This window comes from Diabrotica undecimpunctata, chromosome 1 (genome assembly GCF_040954645.1).
Source record: "Diabrotica undecimpunctata isolate CICGRU chromosome 1, icDiaUnde3, whole genome shotgun sequence".
NCBI lineage: Eukaryota > Metazoa > Arthropoda > Insecta > Coleoptera > Chrysomelidae > Diabrotica > Diabrotica undecimpunctata.
This window is the reverse complement of record NC_092803.1, coordinates 132478523-132496589: the sequence shown is the minus strand read 5'-3', so window position 1 is coordinate 132496589 and position 18067 is coordinate 132478523. Positions and strand designations below refer to the sequence as shown.

Genomic DNA, 18067 nt, shown 5'->3' with positions numbered 1-18067 from the left:
TGAAGATATCCAATCGCGTATTAAGACGGCTTCTACATTGAAATCAAAAAGAACAAAATATTGTTAGACACCATTTTATTATACATAGCTTGTTTGTAAAAGAATTCATTGCTTTAAATAATGTACAGTCTGATCACCAACAAGCTGCATCTTTACAAAGTACTTGTCAAAAGCTAAATTTACCTGTTTTAGGAACCTTTAGATGTTGTTGAGTTGTAATAGTTTTAAGCTAATTGCAGAAAAATTAAGAGAATTGCAGAAGGGTGTCGGTATTACAATTCTATATGGATCATTTTAGTGTTACAGGTTGGCACTACCTGTGCATAAGTGTGTCAACGAGTCGACAAGTAGAGTAGTCCATATTGTAACCAGGCGTTATAATAAAAACGTTTATATTTGTCAACTTGTACTTTCTAATATTCCATCTAAGCAGATTCTCTCCAACTACGCATCATTAGAATCAGCAATCAAGTCAGACTAATTTTTAGCTCAATTTATTAACTGCTTGAGTTATTACAGATTGTCATAAATTCTAATATTTGTAAAAATAAATTTATCAATGGCGCAGTGTACTATTACTTTGTGACTTACAAAATGTTTTAAATTATACAAAATATCTTCAAGGTAAAATAAAATTACATTATGTACCTATACAGGGTGTTTCAAAAAGGTATGTCATAAATTAAACCACGCATTCCTGGGACAAAAATAAATTGATTGAATCCAACTTAACTTAGTACAAAAGTGTACACAAAGAAAGTTACAGCCCTTTGAAGTTACAAAATAAAAATTGTTTTTTGAATTATCTCCCAAACTATTTGTAATATAAACATAATATAAACATTTTTTTAATGTCAAGTAGTAAATGAACACGTTACTTTCTTGTTCTAAAAGCATTTTTCATAAAAAAGAAACATCAAAATCTAAGCGCACAAAAAAATTTTAAGGGGGGTGTGCAGCCCTAAATCCCGCCAAACTTTTGAGTACGTTCAAATCAAATGAATTTTATGGCATCGTTGGTTTAATAAATTATTTTTAAAACTTTTTTGCCTCTTATCACTTTTTCGAAAAACTAGTTTTTTCCTAGTTGGCCATAAAATTACAATTAGTTTCTACGGATAAAATAATTACAAACAGTTCCATCAATAATAGTCAATAATTTGAAGCTATCATTTATTGTGTGAATAAGATTAATATTAAAAAGTTTGATATTACAATGGCCTAGACATTTCATGAAATGGCAAATATGCATTTAACTTTGGTTAAGTTGGATCAGATTAAATTATGATTTCAATAAACTATCGGGAATATCATAGGTGAATGTCAAGGAAATAGACGATTATTTCTGACCATTGATCGTTGTTTACGGGAAACGGGTACATTCCAACCGCAAGTGGCTGGCAATAGTGGTCGTCCAATAATGGATGCAACTGATGAAGACATTTTAGAAATCATTGGAGAAGTGCCTGGAACAAGTACAAGGGTAATAGCTGCTCAACTAAATGTTCCTCACGTAAGGGTTTGGAGGCGTTTGAAGGATCAGCTGCTTAAACCCTATTACTTAACAACGGTTCAAGAGTTATTGGTTGAAGATTATCCTAAAAGGATTGGATTTTGCGATTGGTTGTTAATGGAAAACACTCAAAATGTTAATTTTATTAGAAATATTTTGTTTACCGACGAAGCTACCTTCAGTAGAAATGGAATAACAAACCCTCATAACGAGCACATTTGGGCCGACGAAAATCCTCACGCCAAAAAAACGACTCATCACCAAAGGACTTTCAAAGTTAATGTTTGGGCAGGACTTGTGGATAACAATCTAATAGGCCCAGTATTTCTTCCCAACAATTTAAATGGTGATAATTATTTGCAGTTCTTGGCAAACGATTTAAAAGAGTATTTGGAAGAAGTGAATATTACAATAAAGCACAATATGTAGTTTCTACAAGATGGCGCTCCACCGCATTACAGTAATGAAGTCCGGGAAAGTATCCTGCTCGGTGGATTGAAAGGGGTCGTGATGCACCTATTTCTTGGCCACCCAGAAGTCCAGGTCTTAACCCCATGGACTTTTGCTTTTGGGGGTTTATGAAAGAGAAAGTGTATTATGTAACAATAGAGGACGAAAAACAATTGGGGGTTAGAATAATTGAAGCTGCAAATCAATTTCGCCTGAAAAATATGATTTTTCAGCGCATTAGGTTTTCCTTATTAAAACGATACCGAATGTGTATTGATGAAAATTGGGGTCATTTTGAACACTTATTGTAATATCATATTTATAGAGGTTATAGACATTTTTATATAGAGAATACAAATTTTTGCATTGCAAAATGCAATGCAAAATGCAATGCAAATGCAAAAAAAAAACAATTTTTATTTTGTAACTTCAAAGGGCTGTAACTTTTTTTTGTGTACACTTTTATACTAAGGTAAGTTGGATTCAATCAATTTATTTTTGTACCCGAAATGCGTGATTTAATTTATGACATACCTTTTTGAAACACCCTGTATATCAAAATATCCATTATGGATATTCAAAAACTGGTTTATGTTATAATAAAGTTCAATAAGTGTGCAATTTCATATGTTTATTTATTTTTTTAACAAACCAATCAAAATAAATTTTATATGTTTATAATTTAAGGTTTTTTCAGTGTGCACTATTAAATGGTTTATTAAATTAGATGCGTTAGTATACTGCTTAAAACAAATGTCACACTGGTAAATAAGTTTGTTAGTGTGCATGGTCGAATGCCTTTTCAAATTTTCCAATTGACTAAATTGTTTAAAATTAATTTCACATTTGATAGATTTTTCTTCAATGTGCACCCTCAAATGCTTTTCAAACTTCCCGTTTCACTAAATTGCTTAAAACAAATTTCAAACTGCTAAGGTTTTCCTTTAGTGTGCACTCTTAAATGGTTTTTCAAACTTCCCGCTTTACTAAATTGCTTAAAACAAATTTCACATTGCTGTTTTTCTCCAGTGTGCATTCTCAAATGAATTTTCAAATCATAAGCTCGAGTAAACTGCTTTAAACAAATTTCACACTGGTAAGCTTTTTCTCCAGTGTGCACTCTTAAATGATTTTTGAAACTTCCTGTTTCACTAAATTGCTTAAAACAAATTTCACACTGGTAAGGTTTTTCTACGGTGTGCACTCTCATATGGTTTTTCACAGTTCCACTTTCTCTAAATTGGCTAAGACAAATTTCACACTGGTAAGGTTTTTCTCCACTATGAGTTCTAAAATGCCTGTCCAAATTAAATTTCTGGGAAAATTGCTTAAAACAAATTTCACACTTGTAACGTTTTTCTTCAGTGTGTAATCGTATATGCTTTGTCATATCACCTAGTCGAGGAAACTGCTTAAAACAAATTTCGCACTTGTAAGGTTTTCCTCCATTGTGCGTTATTATATGTTGTTTCAAATAACGTGACATACTAAACTGTTTAAAACAAATTTCACATTTGAAAACTCGTTTTTCAGTCTGAACTTCCAACTGTTTATTTGAATTATTTTGTTGAGGGTCAGATTTAAAACAAATAGAATTGTTTAATGTTGTTTCTCCAGAGTTCGGACTTATTTCTTGTTCTTTATTGCATGAATGTTCAGGTAATGTTTTCATAATTTCCATTTCCAACAATTTCTTCTGGGAAAAACCTAAAATTAAAAATTTTTTTATGCAGAAACTACATGGAAAAACAAAAAGTAACAAAACTTAACACGAATGAATGATCTAATAAACAAAATTAAAACTAATAAAATGCCATGTATTGACGTGAGTACAATTTCGAACTAATTTAGTAATAATAATTTTACTAGTAATAAATCCACTTTTAATTAATCTTTCTAATACACATGAATCCAATTAATTACTCTGATCACATCACACAATATCGGAATTATCATATATTTTATTTATATCTATCTTTACTATTTTGCATATTTCCAACAAATTCAAAAGAAAGGTATATATAAGTTATAATCGTCGAATTGGTGTGATGTATCATATTTAACTGAACTACTTTTCTTGCTTCTTGAGTTATCTGATGTATCAACTGTCATTTTATAACGCGACGTTGCACGTGAAGTTACGAGATAACTTTGTAGTTAAAAAAAATGTACTGTCCTCGTACGGTTTTTTTTTTGGATCGTTGAGCCATCTCGGTAAATATTGAAGATTTTGGGAAAGGGTAGTATATAGGAAAAATATTGATTAGTAGGTAATAATAGAATTAAAACAATAATTAAAAATAAATCGAGAGATACAAGAATAAAAATGTTTTTACATTTATAATCGTTCAGGAATTTTATTTACTGTTCGACCTACTTTGATGGTATACTTCCACGATACAGTATACTTCTCACCCTTCTTTTACTCGCTCTAACTTGTACTATTTCTACATAAGGTTCTCTTTGTTAGACAAAACAATATTTACTTCCTTTTTAGTTTCTGGGAAATAACTCATCGTTTAAGGATGAGCGGTACATCACACGGAATTTACGTTAAAACTTAACGAGATAGTTATCTGCCAGAGTTATTGTAACTTAACGCAAAACGTTAAAAATACCTTTGGTTATACATCATAGGACTGAATATCTCCTATGAGTCAGATTACTTAAAGCAATACCTCCTATCTAGCTTCTTCTTGCGATGCCTATCCGTTACAGATGTTGGCTACTAGCATTGCAATTCTAACTTTATTGACTGCAGCTCGAAAAAGTCCTGAAGTGGTCAAGGAAAACCATTTTCGTAAGTTCTGGAGCCAAGATATTATTCTTCTTCTTCTTTATCTTCTTCTTTCTGGTCCTCTCTTTCCGTAGACCTTTCCCTATAATATAAGTTGCAGCAGGTTATATCTATGATCGTTTCGCATTATATGTCCAAGATATTCTAGCTTGCGTTGTTTCACTGTGGATATAATTTCACATGTTTTATCCATCCGACGTAGAACCTCAATGTTTGTTATTCGGTCCACCCAGGAGATCCTCAGTATTCGTCTATAACACCACATCTCAAACACCTCGAGTTTTCTCATGGATGCCTCGGTTAGTGTCCATGATTCAACTCCATAGAGCAGCACTGTAAATACGTAGCATCTCAATAAACGGATTTTCGTTTTTAAGGGTAGGTCATGGCTCTTAAATATCTTGCTCATTCTGACAAATGCTGACCTGGCTTTTTCAATTCTTTGTTTTATCTCAACTGAGTGGTCCCATTGGTCGTTTATGGTGGTTCCTAAATAGTAGTAACGGGGCACTTGGAGTATTTGTTGTTGATCTACCAGTAATTGACTAGGTGGAATATGCTTCTTACTGATGACCATGTACTTTGTTTTCTTGATGTTAAAATCAAGCCCGTATTCTTGACTGATTCTCCACAATTACGTTACTAGTGTCTGTAAACCTTCTAAACTGTCTGCAAAGAGGATGGTGTTGTCTGCATATCTGATGTCATTCAGGCGCTCACCATTTATGAGAATACCCTCTTCGATATGCTCTAAGGCCTGGCTTCGTATAGACGTTAAATAACAGGGGAGAGCGTATGTAGCCCTATCGTACTCCTATCTTTATTGCAACTTCTTCTGTTAGTTAGTCTTTCACCCGAATGGTTGCTGATTGGTTGTAGTATATGTTCTTGATTACTCGAAGGTCTTTGTTATCCAGATCAGTTGCCTATCTAGTTTAACAAAACTAAATTCAATTAAGTATCAAATTTTTGGTAATTATATAGTAAATCAGTCATTTTTGTAACATAAAATTTTTGTTTAAAACAGTTTAGAACGAAAAGTCAAACCTAATCTAACCTAAACCCAGAATTTTTTTGTTAAAAGTATTAGTTAAATGTTACAATATTTCATTAAAAATCTGTTAAGGTAAAGGCACCAATGGTGACACTATAAGGAAGATGCAACATTCATTCTTAAGAAGTAAAATACTTTATAGGAACTAAAAATTAATAACATTTTATACTAGTACAGTGGTTCATACAAAACAATATTTTGGGACAAAATCCCCATAATCCACAAGAATGAAATCAAAACGTGTGTTTTTAAATCTGTCTAAGTAACCAAAAGATGACACATCAAAAACTCGAAATCACCATTAGTTGATACTTATTAACCAAAAGATGACAGCGAAAAATCAAATCACCATTAGTTGACACTTATCTATTAATACTAATAGTTAACATATATGACTATGAGTATACCTTAATATAAAATAAACATTGAATAAAACGAATTAAAAGTGTACCATATCTTTTAATATACTACCCATCAACATCTAAAGATTTTGCAAATTTTGTTGTTTGTTTGTGTTTATATGACTGCGGACACTAAATCCATTCGCCATTTTTGCAAATTTATATTTAATTCTATCAGCCATAATAATCATCTCTGGTATATCAAGAACCGTTGATTTGTGAAATACTTATGATACTAACATCTTGAACGTTTTCTTTAAATAAGGTTAGACTGGTCACATGCTTTCATCGCCATAACTTCAATATTGTTTCTGGACTATACCAACATATTTATGAAATGTTTTCTTCCCAGGAAACTTAACAATTACATAATCACTCTGCTTAATAGTAATACTTGTATTCTGGTAGTCCTCTCGCTCTACACACTCATTTTCTTCATCATCATGATCATCATTAAATTCATCAGATATATCATCCATACTATTTCCAGACTCTAACCATTCTTCTTCAGTACTTGAGCTATAATCAGTCTTAGATTTTTCATTCAAAATCTTTTGGTTCTTCTTTGTTAACTTTTCAATAGTCTTAAGCTTTCGTGCTTCTTCAGTCTCTTTTTTCTTCTTTTCTCTTTCCTCAGTTCGTCTCTTTTTCTCTTCTGATTCAATATTCTTTTTCTTTTTGCTCTCATGGTAGTTTTGCATGCATGAGACGATATGACAGAGGGGACTTTTTCTTTCTTCCGTTTTGGGGACTGGGTATTAACATGTTAGATAATTTCTTTAATGGGCTTTCTAGTGTTGATTGTGTTGATGTCTGTAGCAGTGTCTCTGAACTTATACACAGACTTTTCTGAAGATTTTGTGAGCTGCTTTTTTTTGGGTGTTATATGTTGAGTTTGAGGGGTTGAAGATAAGCATTGTATTGATGTCGTGAAGACCTCTAATGTATTATTAAGATCTTCGTTATGGTATGACAATGGAGATATAATTTCGGAAATGCTGGTTTGTTCTGGCATTGGGTTATTTAAGTTAGTTAAATCCGCAGGTTCTCTGATGTTTTTGTAAAATTTAAATAAACTGAGGTCTTCAGTGGCGTCTCTTCATTCATCATAATCTGTAAACTGTGAAATTGTGTCTGCTTCAATACATTTGTCTTAGAATTTTAGTCCTGTCTCAAATTCCTTAATTATTGCCATTGTTCGCAATTTCTTCAGTTCGCATAGCTTCATTTTCTTCTGTAAGATAACACGTTCTTCCCATTTTTCGTTTGATTGGTGTTTTGCCCTTTACTTTGTTCAGAAGAGTTACTCTTGGCACACCAAATTATTTGCTGCAGTTGAAGTTGAAGTCGCCTGTATTCCAGAATAGCTGCTTCCAGTCTGCTTCAGTGTAGCGGAACATCTGCCCTTTTATAGGCGCATCTTGAACAAACAGCCTGAGGACAAAAACTTAATAAACAACAGAACCACTAGTTGACATCAAATCAAGTTGACACCCTGTCTACTATTGGATGGAGCGCTTTAAAATGGGTGAAATTTTTGCAGCATTTTTTTATAGGTTAGTAGTGTTGTAATTGTACACACCTGAGCTTAGAAATGAATTTTGTTAACACCAACAGTAGACATGCATGTCATCTTTTAGGTATACTGACTATTTTTGGAACCAATATTGGACACTTAAATTTTTTATAAAAATTTAATTAGGAAAAGAAAAAAATTATTCTAATCTTCATAGTATATCATAGTGTTCACAATAAAATAGAACCGAAACAAACATGGCGACAAACGTCTTTACCTTGTCACGTGTAAACAATAACAGACTCTAGTTTGCCATTTTAAGCAGGAAGTTAATGTAATGTTGGGTCATGACACAGATGGCGCTAGGAGTCTGCCACAGATATTATTGGCTTAAGAACAAAAACATTCTTATTATAAGAGTTTTTTTTTCGAAAGTATCATCCTTTGGTTCACTGTCGGGCATTGGTGCTTTTACCTTAATTTTTTTTTTATAAAGAATATTTTATATAACTATGGCAACACTATCTTGAATTACCCTTTCTGAGCATATGAAAGGTTGTGATCTCTGTCATTTCTTGTCGTTTCGTAGCAACAGCTTTTTTAAACAAGACATATTTTAAAAGGAAAATACATAAAAATGAATCTCGAGCACCCAATACCCAATAGTATAGTGATGAGTAAGTAAAACAGAATTAATTGATATAAATTTCAGTTTCATAGATGTCCTACCCTCTTGCTAAACTAGTACCCCATTTGTAAATCTACAAACGACTATAAAATTTCAAAAATAAGCTTTTGTTTTAAATGATGCAGTTTTACTTTGTTAACATGTGAGTGTGTGAATATTTTTGGCTCGAATATTGATGATGAGCATTAGCAGTCAGTTGTATAGTAATTTCCAGCCAGTAACAGTAAGTAAAAATTTAACCAAGGTAGAAATTTACATCGCACATCCCGATCAAAAGTGTTTGAAGTAGAAAAATTTTACTTTTGTGTTTATCTCATCAACAACATGCATTATGCATAATCTTTTTCCACATAAAATAGTGATATCTCAACCTTAAAAATGTTTCAGTAAATGGGCGGAAACGATATGTTAAAAGCGGTTTTCACGCTACGTCTTATTGTACGTTTTGTTGGATAGGACAAATCTTATACAATAAAACGTGGCATGTAAACAGCAAAACGTACGTCTTGTCGAATCGAAATGAAATCCAAGGTCAGATCGTAGAAATGATGGGAGAAGCATAGTTTTGCGAGAACTGATAGGATAAAACGTTACGTGAAAATACCATGTTCAGACAAGTCGTCCGATCTTGACTTATTTGACGACTAGTTCCATTGCAGTTCGTTTCATTTTTCCCAAAAAAAGCCTAATAATGTCAGATTTGCGGCAATGCACCCACGATTGTCTCGGGGAATTTATTGAATTGTATAAAAGTTTTTAAGTAGTTATGTTTTAAAACCAAGTAGATTGCATTACAGGTTTCAGGAATTATTTGGCTTAACGCTGGTTTGGATATTATGATTGTGAACTCCAAGTCCTTGACGCTGCGTCCTGTTGTAAGATATCTGAGAGTTGCTGTGAGTCTGTCATGGGGTGTAATGGCTTTTCTCATGAGGTGTCTTATTCGCCTCTCAGTTATTTTAGTAACGAGACGTGGGAATACTGGCTTCTTTTTAGAAGCCCACTTTCCTGACCATCTTGTCTTTTCCCTCCTCATCCCCTTTTTCCTCAGTCATAGTATCATTATGGTTGAAAAAATAAAAGAAAGCAACCGTGTTTCATCCATAATAAAAAAAATCACTAAACAAACTTCACACAACTCAAGACTCTGAATTAGAAATGAGGTAGAAAACGGAAGGAAAAACGTAGTGTGTATACACTGGACAAAACGTACAATTTGTCGTAAGTTTTATATGACCCACAAAACGTACAATAAGACGTAGTGTGAAAACGGGCCTTTACAATGGCTCATTGTACGGTACAAACAGTATCATTCCAACTTGTGACAAGAAGGTGAGCTAATTTCCTGTGAAAAATGCAATAATTCAAAAAGTGTTTAACCAATGTGTTTTTAACATTTCATTCGGAAAAATGTGTTGTAAATCAAACTGTTTTATTTAAGTTTAAAAAATAAGGTAAGTGTTAAGAAACTATATTCCTACAAGAGTATTATTTTAAGTTAAAACAGTATTGTTCAGAATGTTGTAGGGCATTCAAATTCCCAGACAGTGTTATTTTCACTTAATATTCTTTTCTCAGAAACATGTACCATCTAAGTTGTATTAATTTATTTAATGGTAGCTGTACTTTTTTTTAATACCATTGTTGTACTCAGTGTTTAAATAATTATAGCAAGTATTTGTTTCAGAAAATGTCTGAAAATTCGAGAATCGTTAGGATAATAAAATCTGCTTCTGGTTTGAAGTCACCAACTCAGAAATAAGCACTGATAACGTTATTTTTGAACCATTAGAATATACTGATATTGTTAATTGATAACGATAATGAGAACGAAGTTACTCCATCGCAGTTATTCCTTGTTTTGAATTAAAAAATACTAGCAATGCTGAATCATGTAAATTAAAAATAAATATAATTAGTACCTTTTTTAAACCCTACAGGAGAATTGTGTCACTATTGTATGTGTGAAATTTATAGAACTTGGGAAACATTCAGAAAAACCTCTACAATATGTCTGGCAGAATCAATAGTGAACTCAGTGACTTAGTAAAGATGATGATGACAGTTTTATTGACCTAAATTTTTCAGTTTCACCTAGTAGTTCCCGTGTCTCATCTTCTTTATCTTCGAGTTCATTAGATGAAGAAACACTAGTAGAAAAGGCACCTGAGAAAAAACTAGTTCTACTCAAAAAAAAAAACAAACAGGAAAATGAAGCATAACGAAGAGGAGTGGATTAAAAATAAGACCAACAAGTTAAAAAACGAAGATAACGACTATACTTCTTCTTCTTCTTCCTTCTTGTATGTAGGCTTTAAAGCATGTTTCTTCTTCAATATTGGCCTAATAAATTGTTTAAATTATCGCACCATCTTTTTCTTGGTCTGCCAATACTTCTTCGTCCATTTGATGACTTATCTCGTGCTATTCATACTATCCTATCCTCTGCCATTCTACTAATATGTTCGTTCCAGATTGTGTCATTAAGAGATCCCGCCGCTTTACTTGCTTTTAAGCTTTGTTGTCATACTTTTTCTTCAACATCTCCGTAACTAGTTATATCTATTCCCAGATATCTAAACCTTGCTTCCTGCTTTATTATTTTCCCATCAATTTCGATTTTACATCTTAGTGGGTATTTATATGTCATATATTTTGTTTTTTCTGCTTATATTATCATATTGTATTTCTTGGCTGTTGTATTGAAGATATGTGTTAATCTTTGGAGCTCGTCTTCTGTCTCGGCGATTAATGCGGCGTCGTCTGCATAACATAATATTTGGATTTCTTTGTTTCCCATGCTGTAACCATGACCTTATGTACTGCTTGTATTATTTTGTCCACTATTATATTAAAGAGAAGTGGGCTTAACAAGTTACCCTGTCTGACTCCGCATTGTACTGATATCCATTGATCTTTGCCTGTATTTGATTATGTAAGTAGATGTTTTCGATGGTTTATATAATATTGATTGGTATGTTTCTTTTACACAGTAGGTGTAAGACATCTTCGACTTGTATGAGATTGAAAGCCTTTGTCAGGTCTATAAAACGTAGATATGCTGGTTTATTGTACTCAATGGCCTTTTCTGTGATTTGTCTTAGTACAAATACGGCGCCTACGCAGGATTTTCCGGATTTGAATCCTTGTTGTTCATCTGATAAAGTTGTTCAACACGCTTCTAAAACACGGAGGAGAAAGTATAACCCTAGAGATGACAAAACTTATACAAAAACTAATATTGCACTACAAGATACCAGACGCATGGAGAAACAATATAATGATACCAATGTTTAAGAAAGGAGATAAAGGAGACGCCAACAATTATAGAGGTATAAATTCACTGAACACTGCACTTAAGCTTACCACAAAAGCCTAACCAACAAAATTAAGGAATATACTCATGTGTAAAATTCAAGAAACTTATTTCCACAAAAAGTATCAAAGAAGCATGTAACAAAAAATGTTACCTACAGTGCACTACGAAAATTAATAATGAACAATGATTATAAATTTTTAACCAGTATTACAATCTAGTTGACATTAACAAAAAGCGTGATTTTCTTTCCAAAAATATGGACGAAATCTTACCAAAGTATTAAAAAAATTAGAGTGTGAAAATTTTTTCAAGAGTAACTATGCTCTATATAAATGACAATACAATACTTATAGTTCGGCTAATGGATTAAGTCCACAGTCAAAAGAAACCAACAGCTGTTGAAACCAACCAACAATAGTTGGAGATAAAACTTCTATTTCAGGTGTTATTTCCATTCAAAAAATGGCGTTAGAGAGGATATTCAATCAATACCATGAGCCGAAAGCCACCATCTTAAGGCTCAGCCGAGTAAAGACTTTATTGATGGTGGTACAACTATAGTGCAGCTACATAGAGATTATCAATGGGAATGTGAGTTTGAGGCAAAACCATCAGTTAATTATCACAAGTACTCAGACATTTTTAATTCCGAATTTAATATTTTGTTTTCTGTTCTGAAGAAGGATCAATGTAGCTTATGCCTAAAGTATAACACATCTGATGAAAAAGGAAATTAGTTCCTCAAATGTGACTGTGCTTGAATTTAGAAGATGTATTAGCTCAAAAGGAAAAATACTGATGTTATTCTAAATAATATATTCTTGAAAAAGAATTACTATGTACATTAAGTTTGTTATTTTTTTAAATTTCTCTTTGTTTCAGGTTTTATTTGAGTTTGAAAAAAAGAAATATTTTGTTTTTGCTCTCTTGTAAAATTTCAATATTTTGAGTTGCTACTGTTTAGAACGGGATGTGCGACATGAGACTGGGAACCGAGGATATAAGCAAAAGTATGAGAACCATGCATTAATTACTAATTGAAACAAAATCAATTGATATTCTCTCACCTGAGTTATCTTCATCTATTTCACTTTTTAATTCTCTAAGATCTATGGATGTAAATAGCTGACTCTCTACATATTCTTGGTCATCTTGAGCAACTTCTTCCTTAATTTCAAGTTTTACTTCCATTGCTAATAAACACCAATTAAGTACATCAAGTTCACTAATTTTTATTTCTTGTCTTACCTGATGACCCTGATGTATCTTCTGGTTCATTCTTCAAACCTCCAATTCCAATATCATCTGTTGAAGTGTACAACTGACTCCCTATATATCTTTCCTTATATTCGACCAACTCTTCCTTCGTTTCAACTTCAACTTTAAATTCCATAGCTAACAAATAAACTGAATAAAAATATTAGAAATTATTCAAAAAATATATTTGTAAAATATATTGGCAAAAGTATATATAAAGTGTGGTGAAGTTTGCTACAAATGAATGAAAGTTTTGTATTTGGCAGTGTTGCCATGTCGTTTTATAAATGAGGAAAGAGCATGCGATATTATTGTTGATTAATTTTATGCATTATTTTATTTTAAATTGAAATTTTGTTTACCAAACACACAAATTCATACAATTTAAATGTAGTGACGATTTGAACAAGTTCCAGTAACTAACTAATACATTAACAAAACCAATAATTTCATCCCAAAATTATAAGAAAATAGTCATAAAATTGAAATCTGCTAAACATCTCTTGCAATTTGGCAACTATTAAGGCGCATCCACATTATGCCATGCCTTGTAGCCGCATGTAGTACGGACGCAATTGCGGCTTGGGTTCGGGGCCGAAAGCCGAACCGATTCCAAACCCGATTGATGGCGGTCTCGATGAAAGAGAACCGTACCGATCAGTGTAGTGTGTACGTTTGTATGTAGGCAATCCTCGTCGGCATTCAGTGAGGGATCAGTGCAATTGATCACGAAGACATCTCGTGGCCTGTCGATTCACAATAATTGCGTGCTTTATTGTTATTCGGGAAATGGAGTGGAATGAAGAAAATACACAAAACCTACTTGACATGTATCATGAGCGCCCCGTTCTGTGGAACAGCCGATTGGCAGATTATAAAGACCGGAACAAACGTCGCGATGCATTGTTGGAAATAAGCGTATCTTTTGGAGTGGAGAAAGAGGAAATCAAAAAAAAGATTAGATATCTCTTAAGTCACTTTGCACGGGAAGTAAAAAAAGAGAAAGATTCAGAAAAAAGTGGTAATGGAACCGAAGAAACTTACAAAAGTAAATGGTTTGCGTATAAGTTAATGGAATTTCTGAAGGATAAGAATAAACCTATTGTAACGCAAGATTCAGAGGTATGTATATCATATTTACACTGTAGTAGATACTTTATTCATTCTTAGGTAATAATTGAGTTCATATTTATACATAAATTTGAAAATATTGATATAATCATATTGGTATGTCGTATTTCATTTATCATATTGAAAAGGCAATGCTCCTTCTTGAGAAATGAATAATTCGGCCAATTCGTTTCTCACATGTTGTGCCGCAGCTCCACTCCTTCTTGCCCTTCTGCCAAAACTGAGCAATTCATTAGAGGAAGCATTTCGTTTCCAAAGCCCAGGATTAATTGCTCCAGTATCCGAACATTCTACATCAATCATTCCAGGTGGAGTGTAAAGATTTCTTGAAGTGTTTTTTCGCAAGAAATTGTGTAGGTAAATTAAGGCCAAAACTACGTTCGTTGCAGTTTCTGGTTCCAACAACATGGGCCTACGAAGCACTCGGAAAACAGCACTTAAAATGCCAAAAGCATTTTCTGACACTCTTCTTGCGCGGCTCAATCGATAGTTGAATATTCTATTTTTTGAACCTTTTTCCTGATGTCCTGCGAATGGCTTCATTATGTTTGTTGATAGTGGGAATGCGTCATCCGCCACAAAAACAAATGGAACATCAGTGCTTCGTCCTAGTAATGAACAAGCAGGTGGAAGGTTTAGGGTATTTTCTTCAAGGCACTCTTTGAAATATGAATCGTTGAATACGCCCCCGTCCGATATTCGTCCCTGACATCCCACGTTTGCATATATAAAATTATAATTTGCGTCTACAACAGCGAACAAGACAATGCTAAAGAAGCTCTTGTAGTTGAAAAAATCGGTTCCTGAATTTATAGGAGCTTGTATTGACATATGTTTGCCGTCCATAGCTCCGACACAATTTGGAAAATTCCATTTGTCGTTGAACTGCTTGGCTATACAGTACCAACTTTCGTTACTTTTAGTCATCTGAAAATAAAAGTTACATACCATAAACAGACGAACGAACTATAAATTGCAAAGCAAAAAAGTGGATTAATTTAGAAATTAATATTTAGTTTCAGGGTAAACGAAAACGAAAGGAAGAAGATTCACAAGAAGTAGAAACAGACGATGGAGAAGAGTCGCTACAAGTATTGGAACAGAGCATTGATGGTTCCGAAAATGATGTTGGAACAACAGCTCAATCTCAATCTAAATCAAACTCAATTAACATTGTGAAGTCCAGTGGTCGAAAAAGTATGGCTACTAATTTACCAATTGTAAACGAGGCAGTGAATCTTATGCGATCTATTACTACTAAAAGGGCGAAAAGGATGAATTTTCATTGTTTGGTGAACAAGTTGCAATGAAGCTTCGAAAATTTGTGTCGCCATTTGCTAGATTTTCCGTTCAGAAAATAATTAATACTGTTCTATTTGAAGCAGAAATGGGCAAATACGATAATCCTCATTTCATAAATCATTCTCATCCATCTACTCCACAAGCATATCCACTGCAATCATTCAATGTTGCCCATAATTCAATACCATCTCCAGGACATTACCCCAATACATTAAGTGGTCGGAGTTCGACATCAACTTCTACTATTAATCAAGCTGAGGACATTCACACTCTCTTATTGCAGTTGTAATTTCTTATATTTTTAAATATATAACAAACTACGATGAATAGTTATTTTTTCTTACCTTTACGTAATCTTGAAGAGCATCTATGAGCGCTTTGCATACCTCTGCAACACATTTTGAAATAGTTTGCTTAGATAGCAGTTAGAATGGTAGGAATCTCCACTGGCAAAAAAACGTAGCGTAACTGCAAGTCGTTCAGAGGCAGGAATTGTTGCTATAAATGACGTATCTTTTTTTGAAATAACAGGTCCAATCAAATCTAACAATGTTTGGTAATCTGTTTTGGTCATTCGAAAAAAATTTCTGAATCCTGCGTCACATCTATATTCCAAATTTAATTCATCTGCGTCGTCAGAAATCAAATCTTTCATAAGATCCGTGGCACTGTACCTATTACGACTTCTGAGGCTTGGGCGAACCCAAAACCTCTTGGGACGTTTATATGAAGTAGAGGCAATTATTACAACAGCTGCAGCCGCAAGAATCATATCATCCTCTTCTGAACTCATGATTGACACGCAACACTGTACAACTGCTACGTACACACTACAAATATTGTGTGGACACCAGCGACACCAATCGGTTTTGCCGATCGGCAAGGTATGGCATAATGTGGATGCGCCTGTATATTATATCATTATCATATTCATCGAGCAAAAAGACAATGTATTGTATTGCCAAGTTTATCCGCTAATTTACCAATGGCCAATTATAAATTTTTTTTTCTAATAACTAACTGCAACTAATATCAAAAGAAACAAATAATCGTTCGTTCGTGTTTTATATACAATTTAAACAAAAATTTTAAAAATATCAGATTCCATAAAATAATATAATAAAAAAAATGTAGTGTTTCAAAGCATATCTGATAGTTTAAATTAATTTTGTAATCAACTTTTATGTCAGATACGGGTTATATTGATTGAAAAAAATATAAAAACTGAAATGCAGTTACGAGATATTAATGATTAAAATTTTTGATAGCTTGGAAAAATAAATTATAATTGTACAATAATAAATTATAATTGTACAATATTGTATCAACGTAAATGTTTATTCATTAAAGAAAAACAGTATAACTCTTCATACAATGCTATTTTGAAAAATGAGGTAAGTTATCATAAAAATACAATACAATTTATTTTCTTTTATTTATGATTTTATACAATATCTTTTTCTTTTCCGGATTGTAGTGTAATTGTCTAAGATCGGTAAATGTTGGCTCACTTGGCTTTTTCCCTTTACGAATAGAATTGTAGCTCCATGTAGATGGCTGAGAGTAGTCTTTAAAAACTTCATGTGTCAAGTAATAATTATCTATTGGAAATGGATTACGCCTGGCCTCTCGGTCAAATATTAACATAGTCACTTGGCAGATGGATATGCCTATTTTTTAATTTTTTTTTTTTTCGATCATAGCATGGATTGCATCACATTTTATCTGCGTATGGCCGCGTTCTAGAAACTTTTGATCTATGAGCACATTATTTTTTAAGCTGTAGTGAAACAAAGCATTGGCCATTACCACATTTCTGTTCTGGTAACAGCATCCATCCGAATAAATGGTAATTGGCAGTTTTGGATCTGTGCACTTTTCTTCAATGTAATGCAATAAAAATGATGCAAAAGTTGATGCTGTTAAGTCAGATTCGGTTTCGTTCCACCAGAAGAAAGTACTTTGATGAGTTGCTAAGTTGTATATTGTAAAATTATGACAGTTCAATTTCATTTTATAGTAAACTGCACTTGCGTTTATTAACTTGCATTTTAACAGCTTGAACATCCACAACCAGAGCGTACTTTTCTCCCTTCAACGCTTTCTTCTTGTCTTCTTCGTTTTCTTTTCTAGCCCTATCCTTTTTTTTTCAAATGCTTCTTGTAGTCTGCTTCATTTATGCTATTGTTTTCGAAAGAGCAGCATACGCCGCATCTGTCTTTTTTTAGTTTGTATAAAGATAGGTTCATTTGCCTAAATATGTCATCAAATATTGGAAAGCTTAAGACATATTTCTGCTTATTATGATATTTACAATAATTTTCATAAGTCCGAAAAAGATCCATTTTATTAGAAAAAAAGTTGTTCAAGATATAGCTTTTGGGTATCTTTTCTACAGTAATGCGAGCTCAGTTTTGGCAACGGTTCTAGCCAATTTTCCAACCACTTTCTCTTATAAGTTTTTGAGCATGATCAGATCTTGATCTTGCAGACGTAACTCCTTCTGGGTTATCAATTCTCAGTCCATGTTCTGTGTTAGCCATCCAATTGTGAACCATATCTTCCTTGATTCCTAAAGTTCCTAAAAACATTTTTTTGCATACTCTTTTTCTGTCATTCTCTTTTGTTCTTAGGTAGTA

At 33.0% G+C, this 18067-nt stretch overlaps 2 protein-coding genes across 3 annotated transcripts; one reads left to right on the top strand and one right to left on the bottom strand.

The window, feature by feature from the left end:
- Positions 1–2579: 2579 nt before the first annotated feature.
- On the bottom strand, positions 2580–13225 carry LOC140431940 (uncharacterized). The gene is made up of 3 exons (XM_072519810.1): positions 12987–13225; positions 12806–12931; positions 2580–3670 (listed from the first exon to the last, which is right to left on the bottom strand). Exons 1-3 carry the CDS (start codon positions 13129–13131, stop codon positions 2895–2897), a joined length of 1047 nt encoding a protein of 348 aa, XP_072375911.1. The 5' UTR covers positions 13132–13225; the 3' UTR covers positions 2580–2894.
- Positions 13226–13606: 381 nt separating this feature from the next.
- LOC140440238 (uncharacterized) lies at positions 13607–15702 on the top strand. Of its 2 annotated transcripts, none has more exons than XM_072530617.1 (2): positions 13607–14117; positions 15149–15702. In XM_072530617.1, the coding sequence occupies exons 1-2, from the start codon at positions 13785–13787 to the stop codon at positions 15434–15436; spliced, it is 621 nt and encodes a 206-aa protein (XP_072386718.1). In that variant the 5' UTR covers positions 13607–13784; the 3' UTR covers positions 15437–15702. The 2 variants fall into 2 exon arrangements, with proteins under 2 accessions (XP_072386718.1, XP_072386709.1); XM_072530608.1 differs by having other exon boundaries at positions 15143–15702.
- The last annotated feature ends 2365 nt before the right edge of the window (positions 15703–18067 follow it).

What these genes read in the sequence shown, in the direction of transcription:
- LOC140431940 (XM_072519810.1), bottom strand. Translation starts at nt 13,131, where the DNA reads ATGGAATTTAAAGTTGAAGTTGAAACGAAGGAAGAGTTGGTCGAATAT. An exon ending in AGATACATCAGGGTCATCAG is followed by an intron (nt 12,932 to 12,986) that starts GTAAGACAAGAA and finishes GGTGTTTATTAG; the next exon opens with CAATGGAAGTAAAACTTGAA. An exon ending in AATAGATGAAGATAACTCAG is followed by an intron (nt 3,671 to 12,805) that starts GTGAGAGAATAT and finishes TTTTAATTTTAG; the next exon opens with GTTTTTCCCAGAAGAAATTG.
- LOC140440238 (XM_072530608.1), top strand. Translation starts at nt 13,785, where the DNA reads ATGGAGTGGAATGAAGAAAATACACAAAACCTACTTGACATGTATCAT. An exon ending in TTGTAACGCAAGATTCAGAG is followed by an intron (nt 14,118 to 15,142) that starts GTATGTATATCA and finishes ATTAATATTTAG; the next exon opens with TTTCAGGGTAAACGAAAACG.